Genomic DNA, 16,408 nt, shown 5'->3' with positions numbered 1-16,408 from the left:
ACGGTGGAAAACTGCTAGCCTGGCTCTATCCAAAGGGTTTTAAAAAAATCCTTATTAGCCCCTTTTAAACATCACTTATTAACATGTATTTTTATGAAAGCTTCAACAAATGAAGTGTAAAAATGACACGTTTTGGTTTTATTGGTGTTAACATGCTAAAACCAAATTATGGCCATGCACAGTGACTTTCTGTGTCCTTTTAATACTTAAACATGATATATTGTGTTAATTTGTAAACTTTTCAGCTGCTAGTAAGCAGATATGTTAACCTTTGGACATAGGTAAGCTTGGTGTGTTCTCCTGGCACGAGCTTAAAATGTAGCTTATAGCACAAGCCCAGAAGAAATGCAGTTTGCTGTTTTAACAGTTTATTGTATGGATCAAACAAAACAAACAAAAACAAAAAAAACACAAAAAAGTGCTAATGAGCTGTACAAGTGGTGGTGGGTGGGTTTTTGTTTTTACCCAGCTTGCTCTGTCTCCCGCTCCCAATCTTTTTTTTTTTTCCCTCTGATTATATTTTTGGGTCATTTTATGCTCATTTTGACAACAGCGGTGAAGACAGACAGGAAACGGGGAGAGAGAATGGGGGTCGTTGTGCAGTAAATGATCGACTCAGGAGACAAACTGGCAACAGTTTTGGGGCCATTGTCTCCATGTGGGACCTGTTCACCTGTTCTAACCTCTCAACCACCTGAGCAACCCCCACCCCTCTCTAATCATTGACTCTGCTAACGGTCTACTCACTTTAGCTTCATATTTAGCGTACAGCATGAGTGGTATTGATCTTTTGGAACATTTTGGCAAAAAAACAACAACAACTAAGTATACTTCTCCATGTGTCAAACTATTGTAAAGTAAAGCCCTGCCTTAGTGATGATTTTGGAGAACTGGGAAAATATTCTACGAGGCAGGACTAAACAAAGCAGTGGACCGGGAAGTAAACCTCATGTAGGTCCTCGTGTTTTAAACTCAGTCATAGTCTGGTGTCAAAGAAGCTGGGATCTGGTTCCTGCTAGTAGAATAGCTTCCAGCCCTGGGCTCTAGTCTAGTAAAACTCTATTTAATTCTACCGCTTCTGGATGTGTGAAGCTGTGATACAGTGACTCAGTACCTGGGACCTGTGTTTCCAAAAGAAAGGGTTGAAAGATAAAAACAATATGTATTTATACTCATTTTTTATGGTAATGTACAAAAAAAAGAATGACATATGTTTTGAAATGAAACATGCTTTTATTGTTATTCATGCGTTTTAATTTCTCCTGACTTATTTTTCTATTATCATTCAATTTTTTTTATTTTATTTTTGTGTCATCCTTTTATTCGACTGAACAACAGTCTCCCCATTTGTGTCTGAGCTAGTAAGCTATTTTGTGAAAGATGAAAATGATGCACCTTATGAAAATTAGTTATTGCTGTTGACAAAGCTTGAAATGTACCCTTCCCTCCCCGACGCCTTCTTTGAACAGTCAAACGTCCAATATACAAGACTGGGACTGGTGTCGTTAAAAACATTTCAGTACAGCTGCTTCAGACACCATGTCCTATTAAATCAAAGCCCCAGTATGTGCTGTAAAATGTCACACCAGACTTGAGTGAAGTCTAACATTTTAACATAGACTTCCTTTTTGCAAATGCATAATTCATATAATATGGCTGTCTGTGAAAAATCATATGTGAGTAACCACAGTAACAGTATTTATCACTACTACAATACTGACTCCATGTGAGTTTGTATAAAAAATACAATGCAGAATTCCCTTGCCCCACTATTGATGTAATTTAAAATGCAATAAAATTGTGTTTGGATTCTGCAAATTGATGAAATATGTTCCATATGTGGAACTTGTTAAACTTATGAAAGAACCAAGAAGTGAACTCACCAAAGATTTGGCCGCTGACATCAAAAACAACATTTTTAATATCCTTTTCAACAATTGATTCCAGTCTCATTGGTGTGACATTCTCTTCCCCAGCCAAATGATATTGTATGTTTAGAAATGGTGAAAGAAGTTGCGCGCGGAAGGAAAAGACTACAAACAGTGCATTTAAAGACTTTTCTCTCACTTTTAAATGAATTTGCCTTCGTGTTTTGAGAGATGCCATGGCCCAGTTAGCGAGTAGAAGTTCTAATCCAGCAGTATTTTATGTGAGAGTTCAACCTTGACAGAAATGTTTAGGGATGGTAGAAAGAACCCTCAGGTGCTCAAGAAGTAAACATTCTTTGCCAGGAGATAAATGGAAACAGATTAATCTTAAAAAAAAAAAAAAAAAAATCATAAAAAAACCCCACCTGGCTTCCCCCACCTGACGTTGTGCATACTCCAGTGGTGGTGCTTACTCTAAAAAGGGGTGTCCTCTTGTGGTGTGTCAGGGTCAACATGTCTACATGTCCTTCTGTGTCCCCAGTGAAACACCATCCACTTCATCACAATATAGCTCCGAAAAAGAGGACTGAATGCTGTTGTATCAATCTCCAATCTAGTTATGTTCAAAATTACTGTATTGCCCATTTCAGAATTTAGTGCCTTTTTTGGACAGTAGACTGTTCTGTAATTAAGATGTAGTATATATACATTTTTTTGTACAGTTTCTTTGTTCATTTTTTTAACTTGTGTTTATTTTAGTATGATATATATAATGTACAAGAGAATAAAGCTATATCAATGAGACTTTCTGGGTTCCTCTGTTGGTGACAAAGCATCTCATTTACATAAAAGTATCCCATCACACAGACGACATGAGCAGAGTGGAATTTATTAAACGTTGATTTGAAAAGAAGATTTTTGCTTTTCATTAACATCTTGTCATTTTTAAATAAATAAGCAAACAGCTGGTCAAAGTGATCAACGTGAATGCATATGTATAAAATCTTGTTTATCAAACAAAAGTGAATACTAAAATCCATTACAAACAATATCCCTCAAATATCCTCATGTACAAATCACAAGGCTCCCAAACACAAATCACTAACAAAAACTGTCACACGCCTCTTTAAAAATAAAAACGTCACTCCCAGTCAATCTTCACACACACTCACATGGTCGGACAAAGCTGATTAAAAAAAAAAAAGTATCAAGATTTCAGTAGAATATGTCAGCAAAGAGAGTGCAAGTTTGTAAAACTCAACAGATACACATTCAAGACCTAAAAGAAGTTTCTTTAACAGTGACCAGTTTTCCAACCTACCAACAAAACAGAATTTGGTGGTTTATCATTAAGGCACATGTTGAGTAGTAGTCAAAGTATTTTAAGGCACGACGAACAATTAAAATAGATATCAAGCAATTAATGAGATGTCAAAGTCTCTCCAACCATACAGCTGATTAACATCCTTTGAGCAGCAACAAGTACAAGCACATGAAGGTGTTGTGCAACCTTTGGGGTCATCCAGTGTAATCCAGTGAATTTGATTCTTTAAAAAAATATCCCATCTTTATGCAGATATACTTTTGCCTGGCAAGTAGCATAACATGAGGCAGTTCTTTGATCGTTATCTAATGTCATTAGAATAAATATACTCTAAAACAAAACATCCACCATTTAAAATGAAATGAATTAATTTCCATGTACATCTAAAACATTCACATTTTCTGATGAGACATTCAATGTTTCTCTGAAGTTTTCAATCACTAGGTACATCAAGTAGTAAAAGTAATACAAGTCTTTATCAGATGATAAATGATCACATGATAACATCTGATGGGTTCCCGGTCCTAAAGGATCAGGAAGGGATGCATGGTCTATCGCCAAAACCTGCAGTTGAGGACCAGATACAGTCAAGTCTGTGGTCAGTAAATCTGCCCAAAATAAAGAGAACTGCGGTGTCACGCTTTCTGAATACTTAACCAATAACTGCATCAACCAGCAGCTGAGCGATGGCACAGTGGATATCTACCAATCGGCACGTTCAGAAGACACTGAGCCTCTCAAGAGTTCCAGGACTTGCGGTTCTCTCCTCTGCTGCGACCGGCTGCTGCTGCACCAGGTTCACCTTTGGCCAGCGCTGTGAGAGCGGCCAGGTTTGGGCTGGATCCAGACAGGTTGGCACTACGGCGCTTTTGCTGCTGCCGACGGCGTTTGGCACCACCGCGGGTCACTCTGTCGGGCCGGACCAGAACGCCGTACCCGGGGTTACAGTGGAAGTAGTGCTTACCGCCCACTGAGCCATCATTCTTTCCTACAGAAGGATCAAGAAAGGTTTGTCAGATGTTTGTGCTGGCGACTGAACTACAGGAAATGTTCATAAAGAATGAGGCAAAATCAGTGACAGGACTCTGGTTTATTCTACTCACCTGCTGGGACCTCCAGCTCCACTCCCACCCAGGTTCCCTTTGCGAAATCTGTGGGTCCCACGTATCGCACAGTACCGCTCTTATTGGTCCCCACAGTTACAAACTCTCCTTCTTTCAACCAGTCAGGAAGGACGGTGGTGGCTGATGCATCTCCCTCCTCAGAGTCAGAGATGATCTCCAGACTTTCCACTGGCACAGAGAGGTTGAGTCCCGTTTCAAGGCTGCTGTTCCAGTCCACGCTCCCGGTCTCCTCCTCATTCAGGATGGGATTAAAGGACTTGAGGTCTGAAGACTTTACTTTCTGGATCTTGAAGGGGTTGGCCGCTGGGGCAGCAGGTTTGGAGGGATGACCGCTGGTTGGAGGACTGGGAGCAGGTGATTCTTGTTGGATCTTATCAGTTGCTGAAGAAGAAGGTGGGATAGAAGTGCCATTTGGATCTGGGATCTCAGAAGTCGATTGATCCTTTGACGAATCTTGAGGAACTGAGTCTCCAGGTTGCACTGGAGCTGGTTTGTCTTCACACAAAGCAGGAATCAGGTGTGGTGCTGGATCTGGAGCACTGTCGAGGGTTGCCTCGTCTTTTCTGGGCTGCTGAATCTGTGGGGCTACTGATTCCTGTTCTCCTTGACCTTCTTCTGTGCACAGTTGAGTTTCATCTTGAGGTGACATCTGAACCTCTGTCCTGTCTGTGGGAGCTGGCTGGAGTTCCTCTGTTGTAGGGGTCTCTGCTTTAGAGGGGTCAGATTGTGGTAATTCTGCTGGTTTGGTTTCATCTTCCTGTACTACCGCTGAATCTTTGAGTGGGTTTGACTGATCGAGTTCAGTCTGATCTGAAGCTTTGAGTGGGTCTGACTGATCGAGTTCAGTCTGATCTGAAGCTTTGAGTGGGTCTGACTGATCGAGTTCAGTCTGATCTGAAGCTTTGAGTGGGTCTGACTGATCAAGTTCAGTCTGATCTGAAGCTTTGAGTGGGTCTGACTGATCAAGTTCAGTCTGATCTGAAGCTTTGAGTGGGTCTGACTGGTCGAGTTCAGTCTGATCTGAAGCTTTGAGTGGGTCTGACTGGTCGAGTTCAGTCTGATCTGAAGCTTTGAGTGGGTCTGACTGGTCGAGTTCAGTCTGATCAGTTATTGAGTCTGACTCTGCTACTGAATCAGGTTCTCCTTGATCCTTCAGCTGGAACGATTGACACTGATTTGGCTCTTGTTGACTCAGATCTGAACCTGATGGAGCATCGTTTGGTCCGGACAGAGGAGAGTCAGTCCTCTCTGCCGACGCTTTGTCCTTCACAACCGCCAATGGGTCCTGGTCAACAAGACAAGATCCAGGATGTGTGTCGGCTTGTGTGACTTTGTAGTCCTCTTCATCTTCATCTGGCACCATGTCAAAGCCAGAAGACTGAGGCAGGTCCCAGCTCAGTGTGTAGACATCAGACAGTGTTACCGTGGATATGCTGGTTGATATGTATCCGCTGGATGCTTCGCTCACCGGGCTGGGGGTGGATTCTTCTGTTTCTGGGATGATTGGTGGTGGGAGAGGCATGGATCTGCGGATCTCTGTTTGGATGTCAGCAGGAAGGATTTCCTCAGTGGGAACCTGTGGGGGGGACCAAGGCAACAATTTTGTTAGTGACCCAAAATAAAGCAGAAGACTGAATTCCAATCTGAAATGTCACCACAATCTCTATTGTGTTAGCAGTAGGTTTGTTGCTGTTTTAATTATCAGTGCAAGCTATTTTTAGAACGGCGGAACAGAGCCGTGAGCTGCTCAGAGCTACGCTACGGAGGCTAATGGGATTTCTTGATTTCCCTCATCAAACTCATCAAATACACAATCCAACAACTCTGGTGGACAAGTTGTGACCCTGAACTTTCGAGACAGAGTTGTTTTCGAGGCAAATGCAGAGACTGCTTTCCGAAAAACTGCCCCTGACGGGAACGGGCATCAGCGGTTTTGCATGAATTTACCCTGATAACAACTCTGTCTGGTAACGTTCTGTTATTATCTCACTTCCTCACCGTTGGTCTTTAAGTCTCTTATTAATACATTACAAACGTTTCATTTCTGATTAAAATAAACCACATGAACAGGCTCCATAGACAACACAATAACATATTGCAACGATAAAGGGGAACTCTACAAGTTCTTTCACTGTTTTGGTCAGTTTTTTCTCTTCAGAGCTCCCCACACTGTTTTGGAGTGCAGATTTCCACTGTTGTAAAAGCGCACAACTAACCCTCCTCCCCCCCGTGGCCATGTGCATTTGTTTTCAATGAAGCTGGCAAGAAGGCAATCCATGGAGTGATGTCTACTGAGGTCAAAAATCTAAAATATTAATTATTAATTGGAGCAGCTTGAAAAGAGAAATGCTTAGACAACATGAGGCCACACAACTGTTGAGTGACTTACTCTAGCTTGCATTCGTGTGACAAAAAATAAACCATACAAATAATTCAAAAACAGAAGTATGCGGCGTTTGGCTCAGTGGGTGGAGCATGCGCTCCACATACAGAGGCTATCCTCCGCTCGCAGCAGCCCCAGTTCGATTCCACCGGCGGCATGTCATTCCCTCTCTTGTTGTCACCCCATTCCCATTCCCTGTCTCTCTATTGTCCTACCTCAAATATATACAGGAGAAGTACAAAAATAATTCTCCCAGAGACAAACCCTTCAACTAACCTATAAATATAGAAACATAATAAATTAAAGCGAATGAGAAAATAATCACACTTCTGTAGAATAAATTAGGAGGCTGAAACACTTTTTCACAGTGCATCCTTGCAACATGCTCCAAATGAATAATAGAATTGCATGAAGAGGTTTCTAAAGTAAAGCTATAATATGAAGGCAGCAGCATCATCTGGGAAAATACATTTACATTTTTCAAGATATAGCCTAGCCTATCATTTAGAGCAACAGGAGCCGTACTGCCAGGTGTAGAACCAAACCATGTTCCAGAAATATCCATGCATTCGTACTGTATGGCCCTTTAACACTATATGGGGTTGGAGAACTTACAGGCTGATGATGATGATGTTGACTCATGCCCTCTTCAACACTGGCTGACTGCACCACGATGCGAGGCAAGCTCTGTGACAGGGAGGCAATTTGAAACAAGTTAACGTCATCCCAGATAAAACAATCCGTACGGTGGCACCGAGAGGTTGTCAAGGAGATTTCGAGATGTAATCATGAGCGCGTCGGTGTCACGTCGGTGCGTCTCAACCTGAAGATTAGATGTTAATATAAGCCTGGAGATTTCCAAACCTGGTCATTATACAGTGTGCACGAGGTGATGATTAGCTGCTGTGAGGGGATTATAAATCTCAGGCTTCAGTCTGACAGTGAAACAGAAATGGAGCCAGTGGGGAGAAGAACTTAATCTATGACTACAATAAGAAGACAGATACTGTGGGCTGAACATCATTCTGCACTGCTTTGAGGAATACTAAACTAGAATAACTCAACTATGCCAACTGGCCATTTATTGCAGTATATTATTACCGTGCAGACGTGTTTTATGCCGTAATTGTAAATAATCACTTTACTTTAATATTATATTAAAAAGAAAAAAACAACATTCAATTTATGTCAGTAATCAGCAGTCAGAAAGTGTAATAAAAATATTTGTTCATCAAATCACTCAGACAGATAATCATGATAAACTGGTAAAACAATCAGGATAATTGCACCATAATTATAATTGCACCCATTATGATGTATCCCTATTCAGTATTCAAATTACCTCTTTAACACTCAATATGATCTGTCAGCTGATTAAATATTGTGTGATTTGTTTCTTCAGCATTTTGTTTTTGAGGCGGGTGATGGAAAAAAAAAGAAAAGAAAAAAACATCTTATATCTTAAGATATTCAGTAAATGAAGACTGTCTGTTTAGCTGTGTGTGGTGGAATATTAATCAGGATGATTGTTTGTCTCATGCATCCCTGACATCACGCTCTGAGGGAGAAACCGCTTCACTTCCTCAGGCTCTGATCAGATCAGAATCAAGCGCTTTGATTCGGGTCGTGCTGGATTGCGACCACGTACGTGTTGGACGGGTCTGCTGTCAGAGAGCAGGTCAAACACATCTATCCTAACTCTCTCTGGCTCTGGGAAGTCAACCTGTGGGGCAACACAACACATTAGATGCACCGCAACCTCCAGAATGTCTTTAAAGTGGGAAGATACAGATTTTTGTTTTTCGTATCGTCAAAAAAACTAGCCAACGCATAAATAATTAACGACACATCACCGAGCCAGACTGTTGCACTGCGTGACATGTTCCTTCAATAACCACAAACATGGGCGCTGTGTGCACATTCCTGCTCCCACAAACACTCCGCACTGCACTAAGTGTGTATTACGCTGCAGCTGAATATAGTCCCCAACAGATGAGCTTTTCACTTGAGTAAAATACAAATTTGAAACAATATGTCATTTAGGGCCTTTTCACACACAACAGGAGAGTCAGACAGCGCTGAGGCTAAAGCGTTTTATTGTTTTGGTTCTTCTTAAAAAATATGTAACACAAGCTTTGTCTTCTTACAGTGCTGCTGAAACAGTTGGAATAATTTAAAACTCTGTTTCAGATACAAGTCAGAATTTAAAGGGACAACGAGGAGTTTCTATTCGGTTATAAAAAAGTCTCACGTTAATGTGGATGAATCTCCGCTACCCACACTTGTTAATGGGCCCATTTTCGATAAATATATCGTTTTGTCTCTATCGTTATTTTGTTATTATTAGTGGTGGCGGAAATGCTGGTCGAGCCGACCAGCGTTTCCTTAATGAGAATAATGCAGCTGAATCGCCGTTTATGGTCGGAACTACGACGGTAGCTGAACCTCTTTGAACCTCCGACTTTAATTCTTGATGAATGAAAACATGAGTCTGTCTTGCGCCGGTCAAAGAATTTCACGGTGCGCGCGGAGGCTCATAAATGTAGTGTGAAAACGCTTCGCTTTTCCAAAACTCCTCGTTGTCCCTTTAACACTTAAAGGTCCAATGTTTTACTCCTTTATTTTGGTGTATTTCAAGTGTTGATCCATTAGAAGATGTATTTGTGGTTTTTCGGAACCAAAAACCATCTCAGTGGTCCTCTCTGGACCTCCAGTGACAACAGGTTGGTATCAGCCAATCAGAAGAGAGGAGGCTCTGAGAATTGATTGGCTTACTGTTCACTCTGAGACATCAAATAAAAATATTGCAGGTTTCAGGTAAAACACCCAGAGAAACCAAATCGTGCAAGGTTGGGTGTGGGTTGGTCCTGGTGGGCGGGGCTTGGTGACTGTTTTGTTGTGACATCACAAAGGTACAGAAGTCCTGACAGCTCGTTTTAAGGCTCAGTTTCTGAACAGGCTGTGAGCATTTCTCTGCGAACTGAGTCTTTGAGACTTTCACATCATTAATATATCAAAAGACACTGAAATCTACCTTTATATAAGACAGGACCTTTTAAGTTTTTACCTTCAGGTCTCAAGTCAGATCAAGGTGGTGTCTCAAGTTCACTTTTGTGATTGAAGGCTTGACTCCAAGGCTGTGGTCAGAATGTGACAATGATTGCCTGTCTTACTTTTTCTTGATCTCAGTGGAAAACATCATCATCAGGTCAAGGAAAGACATGACGGAGAATTCATAAGAAGTCATGAAGAGACGACCATGCAGCAGATTATCCTAGGATTTTCTTTTCTTCAACTAACTTTAATCACTAATTAGCGATTAGAGAGAGTCGAGCCATCAAATATGTATGTAAGTAGGGAGCAGTAAGTGGCAGGATTATATTCTATACGTCTTGAGAGTTTTGACATTTGTTTTGTATATTTAAGTAAAGCAAATTAATTTTTTGTAACCTAGTATAAATAGAGATTTCCTTGGTATGGGAAGGTCCAGTGTATCCTATACTACAGGAGATAAGATAGGATATATTGAAGCTCTTTTCCTTATCACGTAGAGGATTCGAGCAGCTCTTATCATGGCTGCAGCTTATAAGCTCCCAGGTCATGTCACCCACAAAGGAGCCTTCCTAAAGAAAAATAAAACGCCTTTTTGACTGCTGGAGACAAGATTTACTGCAACGCTCCCATCAGTCATTGCCTTTTTATACAGTCTGGCTGCGGTTAATGCAGTGGTATCCAGCCTTACTACAGTCCAGCACATTTAAGCCACAGTTCATTCAGGTCACCAGACATGTTAACAACTTGTTAAGTTGGATTCATGAGATAAATCTGGCCACTGTGCTGATGGTTTTTCAATCTTTCACCCCTGCACCGTAACGCAACACTCAAGGATTTTGTTTGTGTAATGACCTTTGTAAACATCTGTGGCAGGCGCAGTGGAAAGAGCACTAATTAGGGCAATGACCTCAAACAATGCACCAACAAGGCCTGACGGGTTTCCATTCCACCCAAACACCACGGCACATGATTTCCCTAATTAGCTTCCCCACACAGCTCAAGGTGCTAATCAGTCAAATCAGACGCTGTGGCGTTCGGCTGCAGCGGAAAAAGCTGCAGACTGCCGAGTCTCGACGGCGCATGATTGGAGATCAGTGGATGGGGAGGAGGCAGCGGTGGAGGAGCGGGGGCGATAGATCAGGGCGACAAGGTTCACCTGCTCCTAATTAACCCTCCTCTACACACCGTGAGTCCTGACTCGGCAGGGGGGGGAGGCGGGGTGTGTCTGCAGAGCGCTGGCTCTGATCACAAACATCATACAGCACGTCCATCACCACGGAGGGCACCGACTACATTTGTACTGTAGCTGCTGATAATATCACTCTCAACCCGAATACTACACCAACCTGCTTTTTGATTCAGCAAATGTGCGCTCCCGTCTCGGAGTAACAAGTTATTGTATTCCCAACACAAAGAGCAGCGTCTCTTGAATGAAATAAGAGGAGGTAGTTTCCAGCAGGTTTTTTTTTGCTGATGGACAGTTCCATTTGTAGATTCGATGAGACACTGCAGGAATATTTCATTCATTTGTTTACTCACTGCAACATTGAGCTCAAGTGTGTGGATGGTCAAAACTAGACTCCAGTAGATAAGCTCTGGATGCCAGAGATGGATTTTTTAAAAAAGACTATTATGTAAGTCAACTGTTCGGGCTGCACTTTAATCACTTTACCTCTTAGCTGCTGCTGTTTTTTTTTATTACGAATATTATTTATTTATCATCTTTTTTAATAATCTAGGACCTTTAATTTATATGTATTTATTCTATTTGAATGTTCTGATTTTTGCACTGCCTTTAATCTAGGAGCACACCATTTCATCTCTTTGTACACCGTACAAGAAATGACATAAAAAACCTTTGACCTTTGAAGTAAATGTCTTAAAAATCAAAAACTGAACTCTCTCATTCACAAAAGTAAACAGATCTATTGTGTTCTGCAATTTCCTGTTTGGATCTTAAATGAAGTTCTAGACACATCTCCAGAGTAATTAAACCAAACACCTGAACATGTGAGGTCCAAATGGACAAAAACAGAAAATAAGAAAGTAATAAAACTGTGGTGAGGCATTGATTGGGACAAGGGTGTTAAATCCTCTCTAAATGTTTTAGTGTTCCCCGGCGCCCAATGACCTCAGGAAGTGTTAGATGGAAGAAGCTTGGAGCCAGCGCTCTTTTTTTGAGTTTTTGCCGTCGGACCAAACAGAGTGACACAGGCAAGAAAGGTCTTGGTCAGGGAGTTGGACAAGAACCAAATGGTCATTCACAGAGCTTCAAAAAGCAGCTCTGCAGGGACGGGAGAACCTGATGACCTCAACACCTCCCTATCAATCAGGCCAGTATGGTAAAGTGACTGATGAAGTATTACTGCAGCCAAATACCCAGATCAGGTCTGTAAAGAAAACCCTGCACCAGGGTACACAGGACCTGAGACAGTTGAGGGTTCGGTTTTCAGAAAGTCCCTGACCTTCCTTCAATAATCAACCAAAACCCACAGAACATCTGGAGAGAAGACCGCATGACACACACACACACACACACACACACACACCTCCACAGCTGGATATTATGGATGAACGGTTCCGAGGAAACCATGCACGCAAAGCTTGTAGAGATTTGAACAAGAAAACTCCAAACTGTAATTGCTGCATAATGGTTCAGTAGATGTCTAACTGTCGGTAATTGAGTATGAACTGATTGGCAGAAATGGCACCTTATCCACCAGCCTCTGTTTAACGCTGCACTTGAGGAGAGAGAGTCCTGCCTCGACACAAAAGCAGCCGTGTGTCCTCCTCGTTTGTCATGCAGTTTATCGTCTCCATTTGTGCAAACTTCTGAAAAACCACTTATCTTGGGCACTGAGGCATTTACACACTTTATCTGTTTATTATGTGTTCACATGTACGTGCGCCCTGTTCCCATAGCAACCGAAGAAATAGGACTTGACTTGGGATATTTAGATTGAGGCTTGCAGTGATGCATATAAACTTAAAAAATCCCTGATAAGATGAGTGAGCAGCGCGGTGGTGAGTGTACCTGCTGATGGACAGCTGTCTGCTCTCTGGCGTCTTCCTTCCCACCAGGAAGCAGCGACTTCAGCAGCTTTGGTACAGCCTTCACTGGAGGGAGATAAGACGCAGCAAAGCCTGAATGTACTGATAGTGAGGAGTAAAAGGGAGGAGAAGAAGCAGAGGAGGAGGTTACAGCAGCAGAAGTGGGGGTGGGGGTGGGACCAGAGCAGAGGGAAGAAGGGATGAAGAGAAAGATGGAGGCAGGAAAGGAGAGAGATTGAGAAATGTGTTAGCAGAGAGGAAAACAAGTGCCAAATTAAGATCCAGAGCAAAAGGACAGATATAGTTGGCTCCAGGCTAAAGCATCAAAAATAGAGCTAATGACATCAAAGGCAGCAAAAAAAAGGGGGAAAGATGGTTCAAAGCCAGAGAAAGACTCCATTAGAAGATAAAGCTTTTATCAGTCGTACCTGTTTCTGGGTTCATGTTCTGGGATATGGAACTGGGCAGTGTGCGCCTGGATGGAGGGGGCGCCACAGAAAGGTCCTGGTGGCTCTCCCAGCCCTGCACACACACACACACACACACACAGGAGGGAAACACACACACACACACACAGGATGACACACATGTAGTTGAAAGGACAATTTCAGTAAACTGTGACCTTTAGCAGCCTCTACTGGTCCAAGACAGAGCTGCAGCAACACTGGCGGACACTGACAGGCATTTATCAAATTTTTTGCTATTAAACAATTTACCCATTACTGCTCCCACCATTGATGCAGTACTTAAAGTCCCATATTGTATATAGGTAGATTTCCATGTGGTTTATTTTATTATAAAGCAGCTCTAGGTTCTATATTAAAACTGTGAGACTATCGACACCTAAGTGCACAGAGAAATGCTCACAGGCTGTTTTATATACAGAGACTAGTTAAAACCAGCTGTCAGGACTTCTGTAACTTTGTGATGTCACAACAAAACAGTCACCGTTCTCAGCCAAACCGCAAGCCCCGCCCACCTGGGCCCACCAACCAACCTGATAGAAGGCCGTAACCCTACGTCACGTAAAAGACCACGCCCCCTCACCGGTGAAAACAAAGGAGAAGTCCTCGGTGTGTTCTATAGGCGCTAATACAAAGACCACAATGCCAAAGAGTTGTTGTGTGGTATATCTTTGGTTGAACAACTTAAAAGAACCTAACATAAGATTTTCCCTACTCCCCTTAAGAGAGTGGGACAGGAAAAGAAGAGATTTATGGCTTCAGGCCATACGAAGAATGGACAAAAATGGCAAGCCGTGGGACCCGGCTAGTCCACATGCTTGTGTGGTAAACCCTTCAGGAGGGGGCGACCGCCATTTTTCGATAAAACGACGTGATATAGCTGTCTGCCTGACAAACGTTAGTTATTGCAGGAGGTTTCCAGGCCGGTTAATGTTAGATAGGCGAAATCAAGACGGACTACGGCGGGATTTGTATTTACCGCCAGTCAAAACCAGCAGTTTGTTTTCACCGGAATGGGGGCATGGCCTCACTTGCTACTATACTATAGATAGGATTCACTCAAGCAGAAGCTCAGAGCCTCCTCTCTTCTGATTGGCTCACTTAAAACCTTGTTCTATCTTTCAACTAAATATTTTAGCAACCTCATCTACCATCTGCCTCCAGCCTCTTCAGACAATAGTCAATAAAAAAATAATAGCCTATTATCTAGTACAGTGGTTCTGAATTTTTTCTACATCAAGGACCCCTAAACTGACACAAATTAGACCACGGACCCCCCCAGTGAACAAAATTTTGAAACAAACACCAATACAAAAATAATTGTTCTGAGACTGAATAACACTACTTTTTTAGTCAACGTACGTTCAAATTGTGGCCAATGGCGTGAATTTATGGAAACATTTTAGAGAAATCTCTGGAGAAAATGTAATATTTCTAGAAAGAAAATCAGTTCAAAATTTTAAAAAATTCAAGAAAAATTTGGGGACCCTCTTGAACCCTCTCAAGGACCCTTGAAGGTCCCCAGACCCCACTTTGAGAACCACTGATCTAGTGTAAGTATCTACTTTTGAATTGCATCAGTCTTTACTTACTGTTTATATATGTACTGTGATTATCAACCTGTAAATCATTTTCTTGCCAGAAAATACTGATATTAATACATAATATCAGAATAAGTACATGACTTGATTTAACTCTGGATTAATGGGTGCAATCTTGCAAACAAATAGTTATGGCATATACAGAAAGAAAAACCCACAGACTCCTAATAGCAAGAAGAAGTGATAGATAACCAGATATTAATGAGAGGATTAGTAGACATGACTCACATTGAAGTCACTGAGGTGATGAGTAGAAGAGTAGAGATCCAGGCTGCTGGTTGAAAGCTGGTTAGAGGTTAAAAAAACATGGTGTTAGTGAGACAGGTTAACGGCAGGACACACCACCTGAGCCCCTGAGCACACACACAACCAACTGTGAGTTAGTGTTGTTGTGGTTAGCAGCAGAGAAACCAGACCGTTTGCGTTTCCTCTTCCTCCTGCCAGACGTTTTCTGAAGCGCTTAACCTCCAGCCAACCTAACCCTCTCCCTCCACAGCAGTTATCTCTGTGACGCACAAACAGACCTCACCTTAGCCCTGACCCTAACTCTGCAGGACAACAACAACACTGGAAAACCTATTTGTGAGTAAACAGACTTCAGCGTGTGTCGTGTGCAGCATCTCCAGCATCTGTAGTAGTCAGAGAGTTATTAAAAGACGAAGCAGCTCCATGAGGACAGAGGACAGGTCTGACAGAACGCTGTTCAGAAACTCAACATTTATCCTGTTGTGTCTTAGAAACCAGAAGCAGCAGCTGGGCTCAGTTAGGAAATATCTCTGTCCAGACAAATTGCCAAGTGCATCCATATCACGTCGGTGTTGCCACCTGTGAACAGATGATCCCTCCATCCTGATCGTTAGAGTACAAATCAAACTTACCCGGTTGACGCTTGGCGAGCTCAAGCAGCGTCTGGGAGGTTTCCCTTTGACTGCCAGCTGTTCCCTCACAGCCACCTCCTACACACACAAACACACACACACACACACACAGACTTGTCACATTTTTTTTTATTTGGATGCTTTTATATTATGTGTCTCCTTTTTGGCAGGATGGAAATAAAATGTCAGAACTCTGAGTCTGGACAATCTTTTCCAAACTGCACATGTTAGAGACAATCTAATGTGCTTATATTATTAATCAAGGAAGCATAGATTACTGTAAAGGGATATTTCACCCAAAATTGATAATTCACCAATTTTCTACTCACTGTCATGCCAAGGAAGGGTTTGGAGAACTTTCAGAGTTATCAAAACGCTTTTGGAGTTCCAGGGGGGGTCCGGCTGGCAACGGATTTTCATATAATGGCAACTGATAGAGCTTGAAGTAGTAGCTCCCAGTTGCTGCGCGAGATGCGTGAGCTTTTCTGCAATGGTTCTTCCGTGTTTACACCATACACCCAATGATGTAATCCATCCAAAAAAACAGAGATCAAATGAATTTTTTCCAAACAACTTTTTCATGTCGCGGCCATTCAAAAGTCAGCTCTGCCTGCTGCCATCATATGAAAAACCGTTGCCAGCCGGACCCCCACTGGAACTC

General features: G+C 42.2%; 1 protein-coding gene across 5 annotated transcripts in view; it reads right to left on the bottom strand.

Moving 5' to 3' along the window:
- Positions 1-2,738: 2,738 nt before the first annotated feature.
- Positions 2,739-16,408, bottom strand: part of LOC146962179 (kinesin-like protein KIF13B) — a 47,505-nt gene continuing 33,835 nt past the window's right edge. The window contains exons 36-43 of one of the 5 annotated variants that reach the window (XM_085770102.1): positions 15,748-15,825; positions 15,098-15,154; positions 13,233-13,326; positions 12,788-12,870; positions 8,348-8,422; positions 7,315-7,386; positions 4,296-5,892; positions 2,739-4,180 (exon numbers count right to left, since the gene is read on the bottom strand). In XM_085770102.1, the coding sequence (XP_085626228.1) occupies positions 3,930-4,180; positions 4,296-5,892; positions 7,315-7,386; positions 8,348-8,422; positions 12,788-12,870; positions 13,233-13,326; positions 15,098-15,154; positions 15,748-15,825 (2,307 nt within the window). In that variant the 3' untranslated portion in view covers positions 2,739-3,929. Of the gene's footprint in view, positions 4,181-4,295; positions 5,893-7,314; positions 7,387-8,347; positions 8,423-12,787; positions 12,907-13,232; positions 13,327-15,097; positions 15,155-15,747; positions 15,826-16,408 lie in introns of all 5 variants that reach the window. The other 4 variants (XM_085770104.1, XM_085770105.1, XM_085770106.1 and 1 more) reach the window with 4 other exon arrangements.

The sequence above is a fragment of the Trachurus japonicus genome, chromosome 24, assembly GCF_045865225.1.
Source record: "Trachurus japonicus isolate A0001 chromosome 24, Traja_1.0".
NCBI classification, from domain to species: domain Eukaryota; kingdom Metazoa; phylum Chordata; class Actinopteri; order Carangiformes; family Carangidae; genus Trachurus; species Trachurus japonicus.
Note: the sequence above shows the minus strand (reverse complement) of the source record. Positions and strands in the feature narration are given on the sequence as shown.